The 20800-nt window shown below is 39.8% G+C and overlaps 1 protein-coding gene across 1 annotated transcript in view; it reads left to right on the top strand.

Annotated features, from left to right (window-relative positions):
- ARHGAP4 (Rho GTPase activating protein 4) overlaps positions 1-20800 on the top strand; it is a 96567-nt gene that overhangs the window by 70887 nt on the left and 4880 nt on the right. Inside the window, 13 exon segments of the mRNA XM_075184840.1 lie at positions 187-214; positions 2188-2290; positions 6605-6665; positions 7923-8000; positions 10151-10285; positions 10690-10792; positions 12577-12587; positions 13245-13467; positions 14115-14191; positions 16814-16994; positions 17138-17230; positions 18529-18678; positions 19762-19861. Coding sequence (XP_075040941.1) covers positions 187-214; positions 2188-2290; positions 6605-6665; positions 7923-8000; positions 10151-10285; positions 10690-10792; positions 12577-12587; positions 13245-13467; positions 14115-14191; positions 16814-16994; positions 17138-17230; positions 18529-18678; positions 19762-19861 — 1343 coding nt within the window.

Below are 20800 nucleotides of genomic sequence, written 5' to 3'. Positions count from 1 at the left end.
CTGTGGTGACTTCTAATATCTGTAATCATTTACAGCAGGGGTACATTATTGTTCCTTATAATACACTCTTTCCTAATAAACACCAGAACCTACAACCTGCAGATATTATGTACAGAAGATTATAAGCATATTATCATCCCTTGTGTATTTATATATGTATCTCACTTTTTCCATTTTCCTTTCCAGCTGCTCTGTCGCACAGTAATGTCTCTGGGTATGTATACAGTGTGAGGAAGTGACTTCACTATCATATATTAGTCCCATTGAGCTTTTCCAAAACAGAAACCACACACCAAAGACCAAGTTAACAGCTGATCCAGTGTTTGTGAATTGACATTTTAACCATCTCAAGTATTATTCCACATGGTAAAATCAATGTAATACAACGGTGCCAAAGAAATCCAGACAAAATAAACAAAAACAAAGGTGATATAATTCAAAGCAACCAATCAGATATTTCCTTTGATGGGTAAAAGCTGGAACTATTAAAAGAAATAACTTTTTGGCTTTAATGGACTGCTCTTGGTGTGTGTAGCGTTTTTCAGATTTTTTTAAAAATGTTTGCAAATTTCTGTTTTTTTTCTATGTTTTTTTAATTTTGGTTTTTTTTGTTTATTTGTAACGGCATGACTGATACCTAAAAGGGAAAAACCTTCAGAGTGTTATTTTGTCCAGGCAGGTTTTTTTTTGTTGCTCTAAGATACAACTGTGCAGATTCTGTTGTACGAAAGGCACAAATCTGAGCTTATCTGTTGTAGTAATCAAAGGCACCAAAAAATAATCTGACTGTAAATGGAACTTTCTGAAGCTGGATTTCCCCTTTAAGCACCAAAGAATGACCTTCATTTGTACTATTGTCGTGTCTTAGGATTTACTTTACATGGTTGACAATTATGAAGCCATTTTAAAATGATCATGAATGTACAAAAAAGGCAACATGCAAACTTTTGTTAATTTGAATGTATCCTGTACCGATTCTTTTGTAGTCCCCTATTTATAGAACAGATGTGACAAGATCTATTGTGGTTTGGATGTCAGATAATCATGGTAGCTTATCTGTACCATGTCCTGCCTAACCTCACACTTCGATTTGCACTTGTGTAGAGCAGCCTTTCTGTACAGTAACTCCCCAGCAGAAGCAGCGAGAGAGGCTATGATGTTGCGTCTTCCGCCTTTCTAAACAAGCCGCCTAAGGCACAGGGCTCACCTTGCCTTATTGCATCGTCAGATCACTAACAAAAAGGAACTTAAAGGAAGGAAGTGAAGCAAACTTCATAAAACAAATCTCATGACAGGTCACCAGGCTGTACGAAGTCATTGCTGGGGTGTCTTGTCTGGTTTAACTGAAGCACCCTTAAACAGTCGACATCAATATCAAAGTTAAATGTTTACTGATACATCAGCTTACTAATTAGATCCTGTGGCAAATAAGGCAACTCAACTGCCAAATCTGCTATCATAGTAAAGGGTACACAGTATAGATCAGTGTTGGCTAACCTGTGACCCTCCAGGTGTTGTGAAACTCCAAGTCCCAGCATACCCTTCCAGCAATAAGCTGCTATATTTTGGCAAAGCATGCTGGGACTTGTAGTTTCACAACACCTGAAGTGTCACAGGTTAGCCAACACTGGTATAGATAAACCTATACCTTCAAATATATATAAAAGGACCTCACGCAAAATAGAACAATAGGTGGTTTTGCTTTGTAAGCCATTTTAATACATTTTATAACTGTTTTATTACTAAACATGTATCTGTAATATACATGTTAATTGCATAAATCTGTAATTCACAAAAGCCTATATAATTCTTCCAATATGACATAAAAGTAGTTGTGTGCCTCTCCAGCCATTTACCCAATATACTTTGGTCATTTAAATAGCTGTTTAATTCTGTTCTCTTATATACAGTATATCTTATAATATTGGGAACCTTTACAAGTATATCATTTGACAATTTGATAAATCGTGACTGAAAACTTAGTTTATGAGGTAAAGGTTTGTACTTTTGTCCCCATTAATGTAAAATAAGAATCCTTAATCTTGATCATAGCGTCATTTCGGCCTAGTGACCCCCCCTTCCCGTGATAAAGCCATGTTATTGGTTGATGTGTATGATCTGTTATACTATTAACGTGGAGCAAGGTGATGTGTGTGGGTGAATTGTGTGTCCCACGATTGGTTTCAGGCCGCAGACCAGCACCAATAGGTCTCAGAGGTTGAAAAGGCAACGACCGACATCCCAGTATAACCAGAAACTGTTTAACGGGGATTTGGAGGAGTTTGTACAGGTACCCGCCACATCTGCTGCCCCTTCCTTTTGCTTTCTGATCCAGTTTTGTGTTCTGTTTGGGGAAGTCACTGCAGTACGGCTCCTCCTAGAAGGCCTCGCGGGTCTCTCTCTGTCAGTTCGGTGCTGAATAATCTTACAGCCTAAGCTCCTGTGTATGCTTTCACAAATGCCTGGATAATATGGACGCTCACTTGCAGCTCAACAAAACACTTCTACTATTTTTTTCATGACGCTTGTGTCCCTGTCTCTGCATTTTTGTTTTCTTGCATTTCTTCTGATCCCCACCCTCGTCATTTTACCTTAAGCTCATGCACTCTAATTTCCCTCAATCCCCTGTTTGCTCTCCTTCCTCTCCCTTCACTGCATCGAGTGACATGTCTCAATATCACCTTCCGCTCGGTCACTTATCTATCTGCGTCCTGTCTGTCTTATCTCGCTCATCTCTGCTATGTATCTCAGGTTATTGCCAACTTCCTCTTTCATGTAAGAGGCAATGGTATTATTCAACAACAAATGCACCTATGTCATAACCTATCCTGCTCATGGGCAAATATATTCATAGGCAGTACATACTGGCATGGTTAACTCCTGACCCCTATTATGGCCATCAGATGAAATCCCTGGATCAATCCACCCCCTTCCCCCAACTATATTGGTTGCATAAAAAACAGACAGCTCCAAAAGTAACACAAAAAAAAGGAGTACATGTGATCCTGGACAAACCATGTTACAATGCAAGGGGTGCAACTTAGTTTATTATTTTGCACATAAGGAAAATATTGTCAGTTTTTTCATGTAGCACGCAGATACTTGGTAGCTTTATTTTTACACTGACATTTAAAGTTGATCTATGACATGCCTTAACCTAACTATAAATCTGTCCCCACATTTTAAATTTGCCTCCCCCCAATGCAACATGGTTTTGCCCAGGTGCATGTAAGGGTGGAAGCATTACTCCACTGTCTTCTGTTGAGTTCAATTTATAATTCATTGACAGTGTATGCTGTACGCACTTACATTGCTAGATGCAATTGTAATTTGGGCTGTGTTTTCTAGTGAACTCTAGTTTTGTGTGCAATTCTCTTTGCTTGTGAAATAAAGGGATTAATTATTTTAAATGAAAAAAGAGCAGAGCATAGTCATCATCACCATTAATTTTTATAGCACCACCAATTCCGCAGCGCAGTACAGAGAATATTTGTCACTCACATCGATCCCTGCCCAATTGGAGCTTACAGTCTAAATTCCCTAGGTCTACCAATATGTTTTTGGAGCGTTGGAGGAAACCTACGCAAACACGGGGAGAATATACAGTACAAACTCCACACAAATATACAAATATAACAATTTTAACTGACCCCCACTTACTATATGCAAAAAGAGTTTTACAATTGCCTCTTATGTTTTTGCCATGTGTCTGCCTCCAACCCTCTCCTTTCCTCTAATTTGTTTATTATCTGGATTTGAATTTTGAAACCTTTTTTAGAGGTAAATTTGCAAGAAGTTTGAATGCTGCCTTTGTCTCCAATCTTCACAAGTTTCGTATGAATTCTTTGATTTATGCTCAACTCTGTGTTAATTACTAAGAGCACAAATTGTGTTCTAGGTCCTGATTCATTAAGGATCTTAACTTGAGAAACTTCTTATTTCAGTCTCCTGGACAAAACCATGTTACATTGCAAGGGGTGAAAAATAGTATTCTGTTTTGCACATAAGTTAAATACTGACTGTTTTTTCATGTAGCACACAAATATCAACTTTACATTTCAGTGTACAAATAAGCTATCAAGTATTTGTGTGCTACATGAAAAAACAGTCAGTATTTAACTTATGTGCAAAACAGAATACTAATTTGCACCCCTTGCATTGTAACATTGTTTTGTCCAGGAGACTTAAATAAGAAGTTTCTTAAGTTAAGATCCGTAATGAATCAGGCCCCTAGTGGCTCTGGCTCTTCCTCCTGCGCCTTGTTGCAATGTCATCTGGGTCTGATCTGCTGTGCTGCTTGCGCTTGCCTGTTAACCCATTATAGATCGATCCTCTCTTTTGTCTTTTTGTTTTTTTCCCTCTGCACTGCTTTCAGGAGACGGAGGTACCTGTCCCGTGCCCAGGTACAACTCAGTGACTCTTCTGCTTCACCCCTGTCATTGCTTTCTTCTCTAGTGTTGTGCTAAGTATTTTATCTCTATGTTGTTTGGCTAGTCCGGTTCATGTTACTTAAAGGACCACTAAATTTAGAATACACTTTGGTTTACATAGGAGTGCTACTAATTACATTCACAAGCATATATATATATATATATGTAAAAATGTCAGGGGCTTGTCAAAGCTTATTTTTAAGATAAATCTGTGACTATGTGGATTTTTCTCCTATTCACACAGCTCTAAATCTGTTGAAGGACATATAGATTTATGAAAATATTTATGAAAAGAATTACCCTTTCTTTTTGGAGAAAACTGGAGTGTCGGGATTAGGGATTCTTCCTATTTACCAGAGCCCCTGGGATAGTGTTGACTAACACCGAGGGGTATATTTACTAAACTGTGGGTTTGAAAAAGTGGAGATGTTGCCTATAGCAACCAATCCGATTCTAGCTGTCATTTTGTAGAATGTACTAAATAAATGATAACTAGAATCTGATTGGTTGCTATAGGCAACATTTCCACTTTTTCAAACCCGCAGTTTAGTAAATATACCCCCAAGTATCACTAGGGAGTTGAGCTTTGCTACGTTTTATTGGTAAATTGAGGTGAGAGGAGATTTTCTATGACTGAAATAATAGAAAATCTTTGAATTTACCTGATAAAGGTAAATAGATCCAATAGAATATTTAACAAAAGTGCAAATGCTCTTTTATGATGACACGACCCTGTGTTTGTAGGAGTGTAACAATGTAGGAGTGTAACAATGTAGGAGTGTAACAATGTAGGAGTGTAACAATGTAGGAGTGTAACAATGTGTACCTCTGCAAGAGCTGGGAGGAGGGGGGACATTTTTGTGCAGAATAGGTGCAAAAACGTGGTTATTTTTACCACACTCAAAAATGACATTTTATATTCTGGGAGGAGGTTATTTAAAAATGAGATAAAGGCGTGGAAAAGGCACATTTAGGGGGTGATCCCTGTTTTTCTCCCTAGGGACTTGTTTTTTCCACGTGTTCTGTGGAGCCGGAGGTTGGACCTCATCCTATACTTTCAATGGGATATATGATGCACCATTAAGTTGCTGATAAATGAAGGGGCTGTCTTGAGGTGCAATTAGAACTTTGGGGACCTATAGAAAAATTTGGATGGCGCCCCTATAGTTGCCATAGAAGCCATCTATCTCCTCTTCCTCTGTTACGTGCTGCTCTGCATCTCACTATATTGCTCAGAGAGTATGGGAACACCAGAGTTCCCTTTCCCTCTCAGTAGAATTACATGTTTGGGATCCTAGCTGGCGTGCATGGCAATCTGGGGCAGCAAATAACTTGTGTTTTGAGCGGTCACCAAACAGGGACCTCATTAAGTTACCTACTGACTCTGGACACCATAGAGGGGAGAAGACCCCCAGAGCAGCATGGGTGGCAATATATAGGGCCGGGCAGCTATGCCTGGAACCTGCAGCAGCTGCTACCTGGTGGTTACGCCACTGGATTGTCCTAACGTTATAGTAGGTTGGACTTTAAAGGTACAAAGATAGGCACATCCCCCTTTACAGGGGTAGTACCAAGGACTGGGGAATGAACAAAGTTTCAAAAATGAGCCTTTCTGTCTGAAATGGCTGATAAGAACAGCTCACTTCTATCTGTGTATAAAATACAAATACATTTCATAGAAAGCTCTAGCTATAGATATTTTTACATATATATAATATAATATAATATGCGAGAATGTGATCAGTAGCCTTTATAGAAAACAACTTACATTGTTCATAAATAATATAAACCATTTATTATGCAGCTGGGAGTATTTCATGCCCTTATATAGAAGCGTCCATATAAGGCACATTCTTGCATTACATGGATGATTCGGTCATGGTAGGTTCCCCTAGTTACTAACTACTGTGATTTTGTTTCTATAAACTGTATTTATAATCCCCACCTTTTGACAGTTCACCTATCAATATATACTCTTGTTGGTTTTCTCAAACCTGGCAATCCCTTACATAGTGGGTATCAATATTGCCATGCCCAGTGCGATTCTGCCCTGAATAGTCATCTAATTAAGTAGACATAGCTGCTGTCCTGTAAAGTGAAACTCCCTTCCGTTGTACAGTAGGGCAGGCAGTCTGTATATACATATTATTTAATCCATTGTCTTTGCCATCTAGAGCTCTGGAGAGACCATCCCACGTGTAGTGTCCAGCTGCATCCGCTTCATAAACTTGCATGGTAAGTAAGCTTTTCAGGAATACGCTATAATCCACTGGTCTGAGATATACCTCATAGACAACACACTGGGGTATATTTACTAAACTGCGGGTTTGAAAAAGTGGAGATGTTGCCTATAGCAACCAATCAGATTCTAGCTTTCATTGATTTATTGCATTCTACAAAATGACAGCTAGAATCTGATTGATTGCTATAGGCAACATCTCCACTTTTTCAAACTCGCAGTTTAGTAAATACACCCCAATGTTTCTGTTTTATTAAAAAACAAATATCTTCATTTCAGTTGCATTGTTGACACTATGATAAACCTGATTTCTCTATAGAAGTCTCATACATGAAAGTTATATTTATTTTATTTTGTGCTTTATTTGTAAACATAACAAATGTTGCTGGCAGATTTGTATGTTTAATGTGTTACTACTTAATGCCAGGCTTGTGACTACCTGGATATTGGTTTACATGGAGAAAATGTCAATTCATAGGCAAAATCAATGGACATATTTAATTATTTATCAGAGATAGTAAGATTGCGAGCATGGTCTTTTTACCTCTTTGTCTGTTAATAACCAATCTTCATTTATTACCTTGTTTGTTTCCAATATCAGCAGACATAACTGGCGCTATATCATACCTCCCAACATTAACAATCACGAAATTGGGAAAAAATAAGCCACACCCCATTTCACCTAAACCCTGCCCACAAATGCTCAAATTTGGGCAACCCACTTCCCATTTTGTGTTCAGCTCCATCCCTTTTGTGGGTCGGGATGTCCCGTCAAAATCGGGACATTTGGGAGAAATGTTATGTAAATAAATGATAACAAGGGGCCTGATTCATTAATGATCTTAACTTGAGAAACTTCTTATTTCAGTCTCCTGGACAAAACCATGTTACAATGCAAGGGGTGCAAATTAGTATTCTGTTTTGCACATAAGTTAAATACTGACTGTTTTTTCATGTAGCACACAAATACTTGATAGCTTATTTGTACACTGACATTTAAAGTTAATATCTGTGTGCTACATGAAAAAACAGTCAGTATTTAACTTTGTGCAAAACAAAATACTAATTTGCACCCCTTGCATTGTAACATGGTTTTGTCCAGGAGACTGAAATAAGAAGTTTCTATAATACAGTACCTTCGAGCTCACATGATTATCTTGAGACTTAGAAACAGGCACTTGTTCACAACTGCATCCATATTGGCTTGATTTAAAATTGATATTAACGTTTTCAAAACTCCCAATGTCTTTAAGGCTTACAGCACGAGGGTATATTCCGTGTCCCAGGATCACAGGTCCAGGTGAATGAGATTCGCACTGCCTTTGAGAGAGGTCAGTTTTTCAGCGTGACATATATATATCCGTGTTGTGTGATTAGGAACTTGTACTTTGAGCTTCCGAGTTACTGTACTTTTTGTTAACTGTTCCGTGCTGTCTCACCCTGTACCGTGTTTCTGTCTGTCCGTGTACGGCGCTACGGATACCTAATGGCGCCCTATAAATAAATACTAATAATAATAATAATAATAATAAAATAGGAAATGAGCACTAGCAGCCTGCTCCAAAGTATTTTGGTTTACAGATATGTAAATGTTTACACATTCTAGTACGTAACCTACGATCGTTCCCTGTGATCCCCTCTCACACAAATTATAGCAAACTATAGAGAAAATGAGGTACACGCACTTTAAGGCAGAAAAAAAGGATCGCATTGCAGACATGTATAATGCAAGACATCCTACATTGGCCTATTGAAACTCTGCCATCTGCTGGCTAAATAAATATCATCATACACATTTTTTCTACATTATGGGGTATATTTACTAAACTGCGGGTTTGAAAAAGTGGAGATGTTGCCTATAGCAACCAATCAGATTCTAGTTATCATTTATTTAGTGCATTCTACAAAATGACAGCTAGAATCTGATTGGTTGCTACAGGCAACATCTCCACGTTTTCAAACCAACAGTTTAGTAAATATACCCCTATAACTGTATTTGTATTATTGATATGCTGCTCTGGTACAATATTGTATAGTGCATCTATATTGTATATAATATTTGTGACGACTTTCTTCATTATGGATGTGGTCCATTCAAGATCATTTATCTCTGGTGCCAGTTTCTATAATCTTTGACTGTCAATGTCTCCTACAACATTTTTTCCATAGGATCTAACCCTAGAGTCACTGAAGGATCTTATTTAAATTGTTCTGCTCTGAGTTGAATAATTGCAGGATTATCTCAAATATATGTTTATTTTGCTCACTGTAGATTTAAAAACGGTTAATACATGTCACATATTTATTATTCAGTGATTTAATGCAATGCCACCATTAACATTGTATGCATTGAAATAATATTTTTTTTGTGTTATGGAAAATTGTTTTTGTTTAACAATAAACATGGCTAATAATGTCCCCGTTAATAAAAACAAAAAACAAAACAGTATCATAACATATTTAAGTATTTTGTTGCTTGTTTAATGTAAATTGAAGGTTTAGTATGTTTTTCTCTTATGCGATGATTACATTTCCATACAGTTTCTGATAGGTTTGAGTTTAAAGGACCACAATATATAAAATATATAAGAGAAAATAAAATAACATTCAGAAAAATGTTTGGAAGCTTAATAGAGCAGACAATATTTGAGATATAGTTGTCAATGTGATGGGACAATATTTTTGTTTTACAGACATGCTCTCAGTAGTCCTATTGAAGAAATAAGACAACTTACACACAGCTACCTATGACATGTACATACAACATAATTTATATCATGTACTGAGCGGTCCACATAAAAATCATAATAGAATGAGTTGCTAGATTGTTCCTCATATTCAAGAGAATCACACAATACTAAATTTATAATTTTATTATGTACATTTATCCCCTGCCTTTATGCATCCCAGGATTTTATGTGCCTTTTGCAGCCACTGCCTGGCTCTGAGAGCTGCCACTCAGTTTTTTTGGCAACTGGTATTCCTAAGTCTGTTTTCATTTCTCATCTTCCTAATTGTACTCCATTTAAGGTCTTTGTAGCAAATGTATTACTACGACCTAGGTGCATGAACCAGTGCTCATCACTGTGATAGGCCAGTAATAACTCCCAAACATACAAATGTTCAATAACGCCTCACAGATATTATATTAAATAATTCAGGTGAACATAAGACAATAAAAGCACATGATAATTTACTGTGACTTACTGTACATTTGTACTTTATTGTGAAATAAACATCACTGTGCTCTGGAATTTAGGATGTCAAATATAACTTTCAGTTAAGCGACACCTATTATACACATCGAATCTATGTGTTCTAAACGTGACCATTTGCTTAGGTCACATAATTCGTATCCCTTTGGAAGTGTTCCATAATGAAATGCATGCCAGTCAGTAAAATAATATAATATATAATATTATATATAAAATACAAAACATGCTTACAGCACGTATGAGGATTAACATGTTTTCTTTACCAGGTGAGGACGCGCTGGATTCCAGCTATTCTGGGAATGACGTGGATTCCGTGGCTGGAGTTCTCAAGCTGTACTTTAGAGGACTGGAGAAGCCACTATTTCCAAATGAAATGTTTAACGAGTTGCTGTCCTGTCTCCGTGAGTCTGCTCATATATTCTGCATGTATAGTCAGAGATGAAACTAGCGATCTGTGGGCCCTGGTGCAGGGAGGCGGGGAGGAGGGAACCGGGGCCCCCCGACCCTTTGCATCTGCCAATCAGCGGGCCCCATTATCTCCATGGGTCCCGATACACTGGTCGCATTGGAGCGTAAGGGCAGGCCCACTTCGCACCTTTTGTCACTTGAGCTCGACAACGTAACAACATTTCTCTGTAACTGTTGTCACTGGGTCTTTGATATGGAGCTTTGATGCTATGCAAAAGCTATAAAACAGATTCGTATTTTTGCAGTCTTTCCTGCATGTATGCTGTTGGTTTTTTTTTATATTTGTTTTTTTTTTGCTTTGTGCTTTGTAAACTATAATCTGTTTCTCTCCACACAGAGCTGGAGCCCCAAGATAGAGCTGTACAGCTCAAGAAGTTGGTGACACAACTACCCCCGACTGTCAGCCTTGTCCTAAGATACCTCTTTGCCTTCTTAAATCAGTGAGTAATATGAGGAAACCATGAAGATGATATCCTGTTTCCACTAATTCTTCTAGCTCTCAGCATGTATAGTTCATGACTGTTCCACTTACTATTGTGGATATCGGTCCCCAAAGCACTAGATATTAGTAAGGATTCAACAGACGGCCCGATTAATAATGGTGCCCAAACATTCTGTGATTTTTACTGCCAATTATGCTTTTTGAGGTTTAATTAGCAGCAGAATGCTACATTTGGGGGTATATTTACTAAACTGCAGGTTTGAAAAAGTGGAGATGTTGCCTATAGCAACCAATCAGATTCTAGCTATCATTTATTTTGTGTGTTCTACAAAATGACAGCTGGAATCTGATTGGTTGCCATAGGCAACATCTCCACTTTATCAAATCCGCAGTTTAGTAAATATACCCCCTGATGGTGAACAAGGCGGAGGGTCAGGCGAAGACAACATCTCTTCATGGGTCCAGTAATTATATGACTATCCTAAAAAATCGCCTTTCGATCTGGACATGTAATCTGTGTGCCAAACATCCGTATCTTTCAGATTTGGTCATAAACGTCTATATATATATATATATATATATATATATATATATATATATATATATATATATCTCTAATATATAAATGCTTAGTGGCGTCTGTCTGTCTGTATGTGTGTGGGAAAAAAAAACAAGTTGCAGCGCCACCTGCTGGGCAGAGTTATACACTGACCTACTAAATTCTTAGTGTGTGTGGGAAAAAAAAATCAAAAAGGGTTGAAATTTGGTAGGGCTCAAACTCATTTTCGTGAGGTAATTTTACCTCATGAACACACATGTGTAGAGGCGTGCGTTAGTGTGTGTGTGTGTGTGTGTGTGTGTGTGGAAAAAACTATTTTCTCAGAAAGGGCTCATCCAATTGACCTGAAATTTGGTATACTGACATTATTTGACAAAAAAATTAGAATAGTCAAGTCAGTTAACTTCCATCATCCCCCCTTCCCCCCGTGGGAGGGGTAGTAAAGGCTAAATTTACGAGTTGAGGGGTCAAACTCATTTTCGTGAGGTAATTTTACCTCATGAACACACATTAAAAAGGCCGCTTGCGTTGGGAACTAACGCTCTTCCTCTGAGGAGGCCTAGGCTAGACCCAAATGCATGACAAGAACCTTTTTAAGACCTTAAGTAGCTTGATTTGACTAGAACGCATGAGTATCATGCACGGGTTAACATGTATGTGTATATATATATATATATATATATATATATATATATATATATATATATATATATATATATGGCTAAATCTGACAGAGATCAGTCCAAAGGATGGCTGGCTTGATGCATGTAGGAGTATATGTTACATACAGTATATATAGCTTCATTGTTCCTTGGTACAATACCTAGGAAAGTAATGTATTTAGTTGTTTGTTTATTTATAGAGAAATGTGTGTTGAGTGCGCACATTTTGTATAGCACGCACCCTGGAAATGCGACTTAGTTAGAGTTGGCTGCTTCTATTAGGCAGCTCCCTAAGCCTTTGTGTAAATATATGTACTGAGGCAGACGACTGCTGATGAAGTTGGTGATGACGACTGTCCTAGCTTTGCTGCTGTTGCTTAAATTGACGTTCAGAGCGTATCTTTCTGAGGCTGCACATATATATGTAAGGCCTCAAATGTATGTCTATGTGGGGGCCGCAAAATTGTGGCTTACTCTAATCAAGCCCTAAATGTGCAAATATTACCTTTATCCTATCTGTAAGCAATTTATATGTGCACTTTCTAAGTCTGGAGTATTGAGCCTCTCCTGAAGTCCCTGTCATCTTTGGTGGATTAGCCATTGTGACTCTGGATATGGCCACCCCACTGCATTGCGTCATTGTGCTGATCAATGGATTTGGACAGAGTAGCATGAAAATTATTTTGTGCTATTCAATTCAAACCCGATGATGTCAGGTTAATGAGGCCCTGGAGGGGGTCTGCCCGTTGACGATGGCAGGAGCTTCAAGACAAGTAAGTGCTATATCCAATCCAGGGGCAAACGCAGGATTTGCAGAGGGGGTTTCCACACCAAGCCGCTAGTGGGCGTGACCACCATGCATGGGGGCGTAGCTATAATTTGAGAGAGTGCTTGGCTGCTCTCCAACTCTTCCTATCCCCATAATATACATGGGCAATGCTGCGTGCACTACTGTTAGGTGCACGCAGCTCTCTCTTCTCAAGCAGAGCCATGTGAAGTGGGGACAGGGTTCAGCCACCTCAATTATACAGTATCCCAGGCTTGGAGGGGGGTTTCCAGGCATTAGAAAAAAAAACCTCGGTTTGCCTATGCACTCATATAGAAAATGCCAACAGATGGAATAAGAGATTATATTTTTATACTTTACATATTTAACCCTCGAAAAAATACTCCACTGTCGTAGAGTTTGCCTTCAATTTTACTGTCTTTGCACTCTCCAGTTTGTCCAGTACAGCGATGAAACATGATGGACCCATATAACCTAGCGGTCTGTTTTGGCCCAACGTTGGTTTCTATCCCTGAGGGACAGGACCCGGTGTCTGTTCAGGCTCATGTTAATGAGGTTGTGAAGACCATTATCATTTACCAAGAGCGGATTTTCCCCGGGCCAACAGAACTGGAGGGTCCCGTGTACGAGAAGTGCATGACGGTGGAGGAGGATGAGGAGTACTGGTGAGTTTGATCCTTGTACAGTCAAAACTGACATTGTAGAAGTATATTTTCTAAACTGCGGGTTTGAAAAAGTGAAGCTGTTGCCTATAGCAACCAATCAGATTCTAGCTGTCATTTTGTAGAACGTACTAAATAAATGCTAACTAGAATCTGATTGGTTGCTATAGGCAACATTTCTAATTTTTCAAGCCACAGTTTAGTAAATATGCCCTGGAGTGTTGTATGTAGTCTGGTAACTTAAGTTTAATATGTAGACAAATGACAGCTAGAAAACACTAATATCTTAAGATTCAGATGTGAAAAAAGAGAGGGTCGGTATATAAAATCTAAGTCTCAAAATTTGTTAAAGAGAAAAAATGAATTTTAACATTGTCCACATCATACACATTTTAGCTGTACTTCAATTAATATGTGCAGAGACTATAGTAATCTCATTACTTTGCCTTTTGATTTTTTTATGTAATAGTTTTTTGTTTATTTTGTTTTTCGTGTTGGTTGTTTAGTTTGATCCATAACTTAATGGCCAATTCCAAATGCAAGAATGTGGATACCGGAAGGCAGCTTTTTAATCCGAAAAATATGTCACCATCAATGATATTGTACAAGGGATTAGTCACTGAGGTTGGTCTTTGTCTTCCTCCTTTTAGCGACGCACTGGCACTAGAAGTCACCGTTGAAGAAAGTGACCAAGAAATGCTCCAGGAGCTGGCCGTCAGCGAGGATGGTCAGAGACGGATTCTTTCTCCCTCAATCCTGCACATTTTGGATTTTATATTTGTCTTTCTGCCTATCTATATCCTATTAATTTCCCCCCAAAAATCTTCCATGTCTTCATTCTATCTACAAGCCAGCTCTCACAGAACTTCTTACAGACCAATTATTTAGGCATCCGTAGATCTTGGCCTTTAGTATTTTGAGAATTTGAGAACCTGGGCGAGCAGTGCCATTCAAGTTTCACAGTATCACACCTTTTTTGCAATAGTGCCGACAAAAACACGAAGAATTCGCAACATCATCATCATCCTCATCATTTATTTATATAGCACCAACATATTTCGTAGCGTTTTACAATTGGGGACAAACATAATAAACTAATAAACAAACTGTGTAAAACAGACAAAGAGGTGAGAAGGCCCTGCTCGCAAGCTTACAATCTATGGGACAATGGGAGATTGACGCATGAGGTTAAGTCTACATTTTGCATTTTGGCCCAGCCAGGCTGCAAAGGTAAAAGTGACTCATAAGCTAAATGAACCTGTCACACAACAATGTTGGTCAGGGGGTAGTTGTCTTGTGTGAAATTGTGTAACAGGCTAAAGGTAGCGATGTTAAGAGGGTGGCTGAGGAATATTATAAGCTTGTCTGAAGAGGTAGGTTTTCAGAGAACGCTTGAAAGTTTGTAGACCAGAGGAGAGTCTTACTGTGCGAGGGAGAGAATTCCATAGAGTGGGTGCAGCCCGAAAAAAGTCCTGTAATCGGGAATGGAAGGATGTAATGAGGGTGGATGAGAGACGCAGATCTTGTGTAGAACGGAGTTGCCGAGTTGGGAGATATTTTGAGACAAGAGAGGAGATGTATGTTGGTGCAGCTTTGTTGATGGCCTTGTAGGTTAGTAAAAGTATTTTATATTGGATTCGGTACAAAACAGGCAGCCAGTGTAGAGACATACAGAGTGATTCAACAGAGGAAGAACGATTTGCAAGGAAAATCAGTCTTGCCGCAGTGTGCAAAATAGATTGTAGAGGTTTGAGTCTGTTTTTGGGAAGACCAGTAAGGAGGGAATTGCAGTAGTCAATGCGGGAGATGATGAGTGCATGAATTAAGGTTTTTGCAGTGTCTTGCGTGAGATATGTGCGAATTCTGGAAATGTTCTTTAGATGTATGCAGCAGGATTTAGATATAGAGTCAATGTGGGGAACAAAGGATAGGTGTGAGTCAAGGATTACACCTAGGCAGCGAGCTTGTGGGGTGGGATTTATGGTCATGTTATCAACAGAGATAGAAATGTCAGGTATGCTCTTGTTGGTGGGTGGGAATATTATTAACTCTGTTTTAGAAAGATTAAGTTTGAGTTGGAGAGAGGACATCCAAGATGAAATGGCAGAAAGACAGTCAGTTACACGGGACAACACAGATGTCGAGAGATCAGGAGAGGATAGATATATTTGGGTATCATCCGCATAGAGATAATACTGAAAGCCAAAGGAACTTATTAGATTTCCAAGAGAAGTGGTGTAGATAGAGAACAGCAGAGGACCTGAGCCTTGTGGTACTCCAACTGATAGGGGAAGCGGAGCAGAGGTGACTCCAGAGAAATTAACAATGAAAGAGCGATTAGAAAGGTAGGATGAGAACCAGGATAGAACAGTGTCTTGAAGACCTAGGGATTGCAGCGTTTGTAGGAGAAGAGAGTGGTCAACGGTGTCAAATGCAGCCGAGAGATCCAGGAGAATTAGGAGAGACTAATGGCGTTCAGTTTTAGCAGTGATCAGATCATTGACAACCTTGGTCAACGCAGTCTCTGTCGAGTGTTGAGAATGAAAGCCAGACTAAAGAGGATCCAACAGGTTGTTAGCGGAAATAAAGCATGTGAGACGAGTGTAGGCAAGTCTCTCTAGAAGCTTGGAGGGGCACGGCAGCTGAGAGATGGGACGGTAATTTGAGAGAGAGTTTGGGTCGGAATCTTGTTTTTTTAGAATAGGAGTAATCACTGCGTGCTTGTATAGTGATGGAAAGATGCCAGTAGAGAGCGAGAGATTACAGATTTGAGTTAGAGGTGAAATGAGCACAGAAGACAGGGATCTTCCAATTTGCGAGGGAATAGGATCAAGAGGACAGGAGGTAGAGTAGGAAGATAAGAAGAGCGTAGAAATTTCCTCTTCATTTGTGGGCAAATTAATTTTTCAAATGAATGATCCTTGATTGTTAAACATAAAGTTTTATCTTGTTTGCAACCAAACTGCCCCAACACTTCAAAGTATTCACCCTAAAAATACTATTCTAAATTATAAAAAAATATCATATTAGATCGCTCATAAGGAAAAACCAGGACAGGGATCTGCCACAAAAGCCGATGGTAATCGGCCACCATCGGCTTTTGTGGTAGATCACTGGGGGACCTAGGATTGATTTTGTTCTCCATACACTGTGAACATTTGTAGTCACACATCTGGTGATGTACACTGTGCATTACTTCAGACCTATTTTCTCCTCCTCTGCTCATCTTTCCTTCTATTCTGTTTACGTGTTTCATTTTTTTCTACAGATAGGTAGACAACACCACCAGTAAATAATTTGAAAGGTAAATAGCCTTATTAACGTACCTAATTGTTCTGGTATCTTCCAGAGTTAGACACAGTAGAGGCTGTGGCAAAGTTTGACTACTCAGCTCGGACATCGCAAGAGCTGTCATTCAAAAAGGGTGACACATTATTACTGCACAGCAAGGCATGTGGCGATTGGTGGAGAGGGGAATCAGCAGGGGTGAGAGGACTACTACCACACAAATACATCATCATACCTGAAGGGTGAGTGAGACCAGGATGGCCAAGTATTTAAAGGTCCTGAAGAGTAATACAACCAGGAATGGTAACGTTCGTTGCCATGAATGGTTAAACCGCAAGATTCCGCTGTATCCATTCTATAGCCTCGTCTTTCTCACACATTCTAGAGCAGAGAGAAAACTGGAGCAACGAGCTCTCAAGAAGGAAGTAGAAGCCGTCACACCTCTCTCCTCTGAGGATATTCTGGTTGAGCCCAGCAGGTATGGACAGATTTGTAGCTCAAAACCCATTTTGCAAAATAGGCCTATCAAGCAAAACAAAACACAACTAATTACTAGTCCAGTACTATGGACTAATACTCCTATTAGAAGCGGTTTATATGGTGGATTCTATAGGCATTTGAATGTGAACAATCACCAGTTACTTTATAATCCCTGTAGCAATAGTTGGATCTGAATATATGTTCTCAAGCATGAACACTTTAATTGCACTTTACGGGTCAATACCTGTGCTGCCAGTAAAATAATATACAGGGAATATCCAATATAGGTGTCTGCTAGATGCTTTAGTCTGTCAATCAAATAGACAACCCTGATGGAGATACAACCAGTGGTTGACAAGAGGTCAATTTTATTTAAAGTTGGGAAGTGTATTGAAAGGGGTTGGGTACGGGTTATCGGTGTGGAGTATTCTGACACCGAGGACTCCTCCAATTAAAATCCGAATCTGTAAGTGACTGCAAGTGACCCAGACTATTGAGGTGTCCGTCAGGTCTGTCAGGAGACATTAACGTCAGTGCGACTTCTATCCCTTTGAATTTAAAGCGGCAATGTTTGGTTAAGTGTTTAAACACTTTACCTGCGGAGTTTGACATTGCTGCTTTAAATGAAAAGGGATAGAAGTCGCACTGACGTTAAAGTCTCAGACACCTCAGTTGTCGGAGTCACTTGCGGTCAGCATCCTGCGTCCATCGGACATCTCCAACGTCGAGATGCTGGTAAGTCTGTTTCTCTTTACATCGTTTTTTACAGATTCGGATTTTAAGTGGAGGAGTCCTCGTCAGTGGCGGATCCAGGGGGGGGGGGGGGGGGGGGGGGGGGCGATCGGGGTTTAAAACACAATCAGAGCAGCCGGGCAGCACACTGTCCCTGCCTGTCACGGCTGGACGGACCTGCACATAGTGTGCAGCCGTCAGCAGCCTAAGATGTTAGAAAGGGGCGGGGCATAAATCCCCCCCCCCCCCTATCTCGCCCCGGGTACAGCATTTTTCTAGATCCGCCCCTGGTCCTCGTGTCGTGTAAAAACGATTACCACTGATTGAAAGTCAAGCCTGCATAGTTCTCAGTCACCAGGCCTCAGATTAATATTCTATGAGGGGCAGAAATATGGGGGATTGACTGTGTTGGACCCAAAGAGGTGTTCTGAGGCAAAAGAGTGATGTTATAGTTTCATCTTCTGCTCTGTAAGCATCAGAGGGGGTAACTAGCAATCTCCTGTCTATAATACCTGCAAAAGGATCGATGTGATTTTGAACTGTGACTTGTCATCATCCTCTCAGGTTACGTGTAAACTCTGACAGCGCCTGCTCCCCCAGAAAGCGCAATGAGGGGAGCCCCATCAGGAAACTGAATTCTCCGTTCATGGAGGCACCCAGACTGCCCTTCCCCTTGACTCACACTGGCCCAAGGCTGCTGGGCCACATTGAAAGGTAAGATATAGGTACATAGGAAAAGCTGGGGAGGAATTATACACAGGAATCCTATGATCCCTGTTTTATAATGACAGTTCCCTTTTTTCTGAAATCTTTAACTCATAATGCTTATTTTTTCCATAATTCAGATTTTTTAATCGCCCAAATTAATTGGGAATATATTCATTTTACTGTATTACTTTATATGGCATCCAGAAGGAAGGATAGGGAGGATTTTATGGTCTGGGTAACCTTCGGGTCACAGGGTTGTCCAGTTTCTTTGCTTCAAAATGTTGAGAGCCCTACGTATACAACAGTATGTAGACAGTTCAATAGAAATTATAGTGGACATCGGTGATTTTTAAAATCCAAATGTAGCTCTTGTGTCTTTATTTTATTCAAAAGTTATTAATAGCAAGTATGCCTTATAGATTAGTTCATGGTTAGATGACCACTTGGGTCAGTGTTCTATTGGAGTCTGTTTAAGTAAGAATCTTCCGCCACCTGGTATGAAAATCTCACAGACGCTTTCTGGCAAAGGCTGATCCAGACAAATTCACAGGTGTGCTGCTATATTGTAACCATTTCTTTATCATGATTTCCAATCATCTTTTCTTGGATTTAGTCGTTCTTCATGATGAAGCTCTTGGAAATGCACTAACCAACTGTGGGATGTCTCATAGACGGTGTATTGGTTTTTACTTCAGTTCAAACCTCTTAGTTCTAAGCAGTCCAGTAAATGAATTTTAACAAAGGGGCTGAATCAATAATTGTCTTTTTTTTAATTTGTAATTAAGAAAAATCTTTATATTTGTTTTCAGCATTACATCCAATTTTGTGTTGATTGGTGGTAAGCATAAATTAATATTGATTCCATACTTCTTATAGCTTTTGTAAAACCTGGCAGACATTTACAATGTTGCTGTGTTAACCCTTACTGCAGCAGAGCAGCTTATCAATAGAAACATTTTTAAACTCAGGGCAGCAGAAAGTGAATCGATTAATTTGATTTGCAAGTCACAGTATTATACTTTTAGCAATTTACTTTTTATTGGGTGACTATCTCTTGTACATGCTTAGCACCTGTGTCCTATCCTACAGGGTACCAGGAGAGAGGAGAAACCTGATGGACAGTGCAGCAAAGGGGACCGCTGCAGCCAAACTCTGGCAGAATGATCGTCAAGGCATAGAAGTAGATAAGGTAAGGGTAATTAATGCAGAATCTGGCCAAGAGAATCACTTTATCTCAGTGGATCCCAAACTTTCTCAGTTTGAGGCACCCTTAGGGTCTCCATAATTTTTTCAAGGCACCCCTAAGCCAAAATAGTTACCAAGTAGTCCCCCGCCTTGCTTACCACCGGCCCTGGCCCGCGGCACCCCTGTGAGATCACCACGGCACCCCAGGGAGCCGCGGCGCACAGTTTGGGAACCACTGCTTTATCTGGTGGACTACATTGGCAACTTGGCCAGAGTCCCTATAGAAATTCTTTCAATAATATTTAGTTTTGTTTATGGCGCAGTTCTGTGGTGGATTATTATAGGGGCATTTGGGGCGACTGTCCAAGGCCTAGAACAGTAGGGAGCTCACAGCTCTGGTCACGTCAACCCTGGATTAAATGGGATGACCACGTGGACCAATAGCAGAGCTTGGGGCTCCCTCTAGACGGCCCTGACCCAATCCTGCTCTTGTTGAATGTAAAACTGTCATTGTTCTAATGCTGTGTGCCAGACTCTTGTTCTGTATCCATGGTGTCATTCTTACACTATTTTATGGCCTCAACATTCATAAAGTTGATTTACATATACTGGTAGGTTTGACCAGTGGTGGTTCTACCGCTACTGCATGGGGGTGGCAGAGGTTTAGCGATGTGGACCTGAACCCGTACATGCTCAGTAGAGGCCCCCTGTGATCAGAGCTGAGGGCTTGGGAAGGTGGAGGAGCATCATTGTTCCCTACCCCAAATTTTGCCACCGGTGATGATGTGCTCCGCCTCTCGGTTTGACAAGTGGTATTCATTTAGGAACACTTGGGGGTAAATGTATCAAGCTGAGAGTTTTCCGGCGGGTTTGAAAAGTGGAGATGTTGCCTATAGCAACCAATCAGATTCTAGCTATTATTTTGTGGAATGTACTAAATAAA

Source organism: Mixophyes fleayi, chromosome 9, assembly GCF_038048845.1.
Source record: "Mixophyes fleayi isolate aMixFle1 chromosome 9, aMixFle1.hap1, whole genome shotgun sequence".
Classification (NCBI taxonomy): Eukaryota; Metazoa; Chordata; class Amphibia; order Anura; family Limnodynastidae; genus Mixophyes; species Mixophyes fleayi.
This window is presented reverse-complemented; position numbering and strand designations above follow the sequence as displayed.